The 7,777-nt window shown below is 35.1% G+C and overlaps 1 protein-coding gene across 1 annotated transcript; it reads left to right on the forward strand.

Annotated features, from left to right (window-relative positions):
* The first annotated feature begins 5,539 nt into the window (after window positions 1–5,539).
* On the forward strand, window positions 5,540–7,777 carry LOC133852292 (L-type lectin-domain containing receptor kinase IX.1-like). Its single transcript, XM_062289024.1, has one exon. The coding sequence runs from the start codon at window positions 5,717–5,719 to the stop codon at window positions 7,667–7,669; it is 1,953 nt and encodes a 650-aa protein (XP_062145008.1). The 5' UTR covers window positions 5,540–5,716; the 3' UTR covers window positions 7,670–7,777.

The following is a 7,777-nucleotide window of genomic DNA, read 5'->3' on the forward strand; positions in this document are numbered from 1 at the left end:
TAGAGGGAGACTCACTTGTTATTGTTATGGTTCTCAAGATGCCAATTTTTATTTGAAACTGAAAGATTGATCCTATAATTAGAGATACCCTCCTCACTCTTTCTCATATTCTAGTCTATAATGTTGCAAAGGTTCATAGACAAACAAATTCAAGGGCTCACTTGGTGGCTAAATGGGCAGCCAATTAATCATGGATTGTTTGGTCTTTATCCTTATAAAAAATCTCATTTGTGTATGCCTGTCTATAGCCCTTTCCCCTCTTCCTGTATTTACTCGAAAAGAAAAGAAAAGAATAGAAAAGAAAAATTATTACAGCTAATCCAAATAGCTAGCAACTAAAACAGAAAGTCCACTATATATGTTTAGCCGGCCTATTACAAAACGCACACTACAGAATATGAAACACAAATCTACAAAACACATTCAAATGCTTTGCATTCTCCGCCTCAGTTATAAAATGGACTCCAGCTGGTTGCTTCACTCTCCAAAGTTGCATCACACCATGCCACATCTGCCTCAAGATCCATGCCTCGACAAACGCATCAATCATCATGCCTTGAGATCTGCTTCTTGTCGAACATGTTGACTCATCGAGCAATTTAAAATTCTGACTCTCATATTTTCCCACATTTTTCCTTCTTTGCATATTCACACCGAAACCATAATTTTCCTCTTCTATATACCTTCCTTAATTCTCAAAACCTACACATATCTCTCCTTTGCCCAACTCCACATATATAACCATAACACTTTACCTAGCTCGTTGTTTCTATATAATTATTAAAAAAAAACAAAAACAAAAACAAAGTAAGGTTACCCTGCTAAGAATGTGTCTTTAGGACTGAAGTCCCCGTCCGCCAATCGATGGAGGTCTTCCCACGCTTTATCGGGCTTAGTCCAATGGCAAACAATCTTTACCACCAAGCACTAGGTGTGCGGGTTTTTGTCTGCCCATAAAAGGATTTCCTAATTAGAAAACCCTATGATTACTATATATGGGCATGATATCACTTTAGATGAAGCTAAGACGTAGTACTTTACTATTTGCATTAACATAGTGGTTAGGCGGCTGCTAAAACGCACCAATAATCATGAAGGTCTCTGTTGACTGTCTCTAAACACAACTTTCTATTGGCTAAGCCCACGTGAATGTGATTTGTTTAACCAATAAGATTCGATCTCACTGGAAATTCCAATGCGGCCCTTGAATTAAGGAGACGCAGATTTCAAGATTAGACTAATCCCTCCAACCACGAGCTAATTGGCCAGGTGTCAATCATCAGAAAATCATATATGTGTACAAAGCGTACACACACCAAGAAAAAGGTGATTTTGCATCAAGTTTATCATCCCAACAAGGGATTATGTCGCTTCACTGAATCAGGACACAATTGAAAATTACTTCTTTTTAAGTCTCTGATGCAAACTACAGTGACATAAAAACAAAGAAGAGAGCACATGCATGAGGGTTCATCATAATTTACTTTCATTTCCGATAGTATGGCTTTTTTTTGGGAAGGAGATGTATGTCCCTGTCATGCCTCAACTCACATGCTGATCATGAATCGGGCAGAGTTGCACTTCACGTAATGCTTGACAAAACTTTCAGTACCTGTGCATGGAGTGATTTTAATGTCTGGCTCGAAGAATGTGAATATATTCCTATACTATTGCCATTTCACACTTTAACCTAGCTCCCATGTTAGGGTTTGTCTATAGCTTACAGCTTTTCTTTTTCAACCTAGCCAGCTCCCATGTTAATTAGGGTTTGTCTCTACCTTTTCTCTTCACTCCAAAAAGTGTTTCAATTGTGCCCTATCATGTCCAAAACATTGATACACATTGGCACGCTGCACCTTCAAAATACTTGTATTTTTTAATTATTATTATTTTTTTTACTCATATTAAGGATGTAGAGTAGAAATTTCTAATAATCTATATTCTAGCTATTCCGTAAATTAGAATATAACTTTGATTTTTTTCTTGAGCTAGAAACAGATCGTGGTTGTGCTTAATTGTGTTGGAGATTTTGTATCTCTTTCCTCTCATTCTTCGATCTGTAGCTCATGTGGAAACAACGGTTGATAAAACTTCATCAGTCATGGCATTTCGCTTTTGATGACAATGAAAGCCAGTTTGACAAGCATATATATATATACACGGACATGTGGGGCATCTCTGCTGCCAAGTTGCTTCTTGCTATCTAAAGGAATATAATTGTCAGATGTAAAACGTCTAAATACAATTGCATCTTTTAGGATCACCCCCACTTGGTGGTGGAGAATATATATAATTGCATCTATTCAAGAACATCAACTTCGAATATAATTCTTGAAATCTTTCTGTTTTGTGAACCTAACAGAAAACGTACAAAGTTGGATCTGTTTCTCAAAGTGCTCCAACATTATATATATACTGTCTAAGCTGAAATGATCGATTTGACGAGCTTAGTACTGTCTCTCAATTGGCTTTCAAATGAAGTGATTCTATATATCTTCCTTAAATTAGTTGGGTGGTCCGTACCATTGGGTAAAGTTTTCTTAATATATATATATATATATATTAAAGATACCCGGATTTCTGCTCCAGGGTTTAATTCCTATGATCAGCTAGTGGGAAAAGAACAATATTTTCTTTCTTTAGAAGATCTGAATGGTATATTGTCCCGCACAGTGCATATGCAATGAATGACGATACATACCTTTAATTGCTGGAAAGTACCTAGTGTTTTGCTTTTTTTTGGGACCAAGAGGCCGGCTGAAAACAACCAAAATAAAAACAATCAACAAAGTATATAGTTTAGAGTGACAATTTGTAGTTGCGTATTGAGTGTGTGTTATGTTAATGTATAAATATAACTTTATAAGACTATATAGATAAATTTTAATTCGACTAATTTAATAAAAAATATCAAACATTTTAATCCTAATCTAACCCACTAATTTTACGCTGAATTTGCATGTATGAAATTAACAAATTGTGTCAAAAACTTTCAAAACAAGAAGTATAATCTCTTCAGTTGAATGGAGATCCTTGGCAAGCCAAGACTTGGGCTGAGGAAGAGGCTAGGGCTAGGGCTAGGCCCAACTTGGCGAGAGGAGACCCTTCCCTTATATAGTCACTGAACTGGAACGCGCCGTATCTTCATGGCAGCTTCTAGCCATGGGCCCATTGCCTACCCAAGCCCGAGTAGGTTAGAGGTCTTGGACCTGTGTCTTTCTAGGTAGATGGGGTTTGGAGGTCAAGGGTATTAGTCAACTATTTTTTCATTTATTATCAGGCAGCCCAAAATTTCACCAACCAAATATTGGTTAAACACATTAATTAGTCAATCGCCATCTCAGTTTTTTTTTTTTTTTTTTTTTTTTTTTTTTTTTTTTTTTTTTTTTTTAGCATAACTTTATTTATAACTTTTAATCTTTCATCATTTCTTAAAAAAAATTACTTTTCTTTTAAAAAAAAAATACTTAAGCTTTAAAAAGTGTCAATTTCAATCTTCCGTTAAATCATGTCAAAATTTCTAAAATAATCCTCATTTCTTTTGAAAAAAAAAATTATTAAGATTTAGGTGTTAGTAAGAATTTAACGAAATTTGTAAAAATACCAATGCCTGAATCTTTGAAAATTTTTATAATGTTTTTTTAAAAAATAAACACAATGGTACTTTAGGAATTTTTATTGGATTTAATGGGAAATTCTAATGGGGGTTGAAATTAAAAAAAAAAAAAAATGAAATATGGATATCCTAAAAATTAACACTTTTTAAAGTTTGGTACATTTTTTTTTTAAAAAGTAATGAAATATCAGGGGTTATAAGTGAAGTTTTTCATTTTATTTTTGTTTTAAATTTTTTAATCTTTTGAGACTTTTTAAAAAAACTTTATTTTATTTTAGGGTAAAACTATTAATATATAATGAAATGTGTGAAAGAAGTGCCGAAGTGGAGAGAGAAAAGAGACAACAATTTTGGAGTGATTTGGCCTTAATTAAAGGTATGTGGAAGTCCTCTAAAAGTACTTTAAACGACTTATGCATTTCTACATGTAAAATGGCTAATCAAAACATACTTTACCTAGTTTAGTTAATGAATTTTAAAAGACATCATTCATCATCTTATTTATTATTTCTCTACATCATTTAAATAATATATATATATATATATATATATATATATATATATATATCTTTTTTTTAAATTTTTTTTTTTAATTTCAACAAAAGAGGGAAATCTTTCCTAAAACTCATAAATTATTTAAAATAACAATAAAATAAACAAGTAATTTATTTTTTAATTTTAATAAAATATAACACCTGCATATACATAAGTTTCTGGTGCATGCCATTAGTTTGATTTAACTTGTAATATCAAAGCGTGTAACATACAATTAAGCAAGTGCCATGTGTTGATTCATATTCTAGAAGTTCCCATGCATGCATCTTTTATGTCTGTTCGCTTATCTTAGTCGTTTCACACTCTTTATCACTTGATTAATTTCTTGTTCTCTTGGGTTAAGCATAGAAGCTTAATTTGAACTCATCATGCATAGTCATCATGATGGGTATCTAAATTAAATAATCATTTATATATCTAAGATTTTTATACTTTGCTAATTGTCAACTTGTTTTTTGTTTCTCAAATTCTTTCCATATATACAAGAGTCCAGAGGAAAAGTAAAAGGAAATTAAAATTCTAAAATCTATTGTCTACGTACAAGTAGCAAACTTTTGGTTTAATTATTTATAGTCTGATATATAGTGTCTCTTCGCAGTTTAGAAATATCCATTTGTAATTATTGGCGTCTTGTAATTCATCTTATTAAATAATTACTACCTTATACTTTGCCTTTTAGATTGTGACTTAATGTGTTAATTTATTTTTACTCTTTCTTAATCAATATTTTCTTTTTACATCCATTTGTTGAATCAAATACAAATTAATATGATTTTTAATTAATACAGTACATTTTCACCTCTTCATCTTTACATGTGATCATACTCCAACCAGAAAAAAGTAATTAATTAAATCAGAATAGCCCCTGAATATGGAGAAACAACATTACAAAAAAGGCCACCTAATTAAATAGCTAGAGATCGTACGTTTTATCAACTCTGTTGTGAAAAAGATCATAATTATGGTAAATATGAAAAAACAATAATGCATAAGAAAACACCAAGATTTGCATAGTTTCTTCGATGTGAAGTAGGAGACGGAGACAATTACAAATAAATTCATTATCTAAGATGGAAAATAAAAATAGTAAAGGAAAAATCACTCTGAACCTAAAAACTCTAATACACACAAACAAAAGAACAAATTTCGATCTCTTTTATTGGGGATAAATGTCTCTCTCTTTTTCTCCCTCATTAATGTTGCACTCACGCTTCAACTCTTCCTCTTTTGACAGGCGTGTTAACATACGCCAAAGGCCATTATACAAAAAGCAACCATATATTTAGCCAAAGGGCATGATCACCTTTATCATAAAACATTTAGCCAAAAGCCAATATTATTAAAGCAATTCTGCCTCAAAGGAAACTGGCCTCTTAACTTCCAAAGCTAGAAGATAATTTTTTATCTTATGCTAAAACATAACTTTTATTTGAAAAACTCTCCATCCATATAAACCTTTACTTGCATGTGCATGTGGTAGCTAGCTAGCTCGTTTGCTTGCTTGAAGTACTTTCTGGTTTAATTCTTCCTTCGCTCACTCAAGCCATGGCCAACTGTTTCTACCACTTACTTGTACCACTTCTCATCCTCTCCTTTTGTATTCTTCTTCCCTCTGCTACTTCCATCTCCTTCCAAATACCTCGCTTTGACCCAGATATGCCTGACATATTGTATGGTGGAGATGCAATGTCTTCTAACGGAGTCATTGAATTTACCAATGTCAGGTATGTAAGTCGGGTTGGTCGAGTCACCTATGCTCACAACGTACAACTTTGGAACTCTGACAATAAGAAACTCTCTGACTTCACCACCCACTTCTCCTTCACCATCGACACCCAAGGAAATGAAAACTATGCGGCTGGGTTTGCATTCTTCCTTGCTCCTGTAGGTTTTCAAATCCCACCGAATTCGGCCGGTGGTTTTCTTGGCCTATTTAACACAACCAATATCTCTTCCAAAAGCAAAATTGTTCTTGTTGAGTTTGACTCTCATTCAAATGGCTGGGATCCTCCATATGAGCATGTGGGAATCAACGTAAACTCAATTGCCTCTAACCTCTCCACCAGGTGGAATGCTAGCTTACATAGCAGAGATCCTGCTGATGTATGGATTACTTATAATGGTACTACTAAGAATCTTACTGTCTTTTGGACCTACCAAAATACCTCTAGTACTCGAGAAAATACTAGCCTCTCTTACCAAATTGATCTGATGGAGGTTCTACCTGAGTTGGTCACGATCGGGTTTTCAGCTGCTACTAGTTATAATGTAGAGCAACACACGCTTCGATCATGGGGGTTTAATTCTAGTTTAGATTATGCAAAGGAAAACAATGGAAAAAATGCCACGAAGATGATAATACGAGTTGTAGCAGTTGTATTTGGTGCCGTGATACTTTCGATGCTTATTATAACTTCTGGAACTTTGTGGAGGCTGAAGCAGACGAGGAAGGAAACAACACTACACAGAATTAATGTTGCATCGATAAGTGATGACTTTGAAAGAGGAGCAGGGCCACGAAGGTTTTCTTATACAGATCTTGTTTCGGCTACAGAAAATTTCTCAAAGGAGAGGAAATTAGGTGAAGGTGGGTTTGGAGAGGTTTATGGGGGTTACCTTACTTGTTCGAAAGTGGCAGTTGCTGTGAAGAAATTTTCAAGAGGTTCTAAACAAGGGATCAAGGAGTACATAACCGAGGTGAAGATCATTAGCCAGCTACGGCACCGGAATCTTGTCCAGCTCATCGGTTGGTGCCATGATAATGGTGAGTTTTTACTTGTTTATGAGTTCATGCCAAACGGAAGCCTTGACTCTCACCTCTTTGGGAAAAAGAGTCATCTTTCTTGGGGTGTGAGGCACAAAATTGCTCTCGGCTTGGCGTCTGGATTGCTCTATCTTCATGAAGAGTGGGAGCAGTGTGTTGTGCACCGGGATATTAAATCAAGCAACATAATGCTAGATTCTGGTTTCAACGTCAAGCTTGGTGACTTTGGGTTAGCTAGACTTGTGGACCACGAGCTAGGTCCCCAGACGACTGGTTTGGCCGGAACTTTGGGCTATTTGGCGCCGGAATGCATAATCACAGGCAAGTCCAGCAAAGAGTCAGATGTTTTTAGCTTTGGGGTGGTTGTCTTGGAAATTGCTACTGGAAGGAAGTCAGTTGATCCGATTGACAAGAGTAGTTCTGAAACGGGACTGGTAGCGTGGATTTGGGATCTTTTTGGAAGGGGAAAGCTTCTGTGGGGTGTGGATGAGATGCTGGATATTGATGTCCATGTGAAGCAGGTAGAGCATCTAATGATTGTTGGTCTATGGTGTGCTCATCCTGATCGAAGTTTGAGGCCCTCAATAAGACAAGCAATTCAAGTTCTTAATTCTCAAGCCCCGCTGCCAAAGCTTCCGATGAAAATGCCTGTTGCTACGTATCATGTACCTGGAGAATCATTTATATCTCCTAATCCCTTCATAACTGAGTCAAACCTTGAAGTCGGACGTTAAATAGTAGCATCGATCGATCTCTTCAGTCTGTGTATATTTGCAAATGTTCTATATATTCTGTATCTTGCCGTTTGAGAATTATGTGAAATTTTAAATTTGAGATTTTAA

This window comes from Alnus glutinosa, chromosome 12 (genome assembly GCF_958979055.1).
Source record: "Alnus glutinosa chromosome 12, dhAlnGlut1.1, whole genome shotgun sequence".
In the NCBI taxonomy this organism is placed as follows: domain Eukaryota; kingdom Viridiplantae; phylum Streptophyta; class Magnoliopsida; order Fagales; family Betulaceae; genus Alnus; species Alnus glutinosa.

Bases quoted from the DNA above. Each gene is read 5' to 3' on its own strand.
- LOC133852292 (XM_062289024.1), top strand. From the start codon at position 5,717: ATGGCCAACTGTTTCTACCACTTACTTGTACCACTTCTCATCCTCTCC.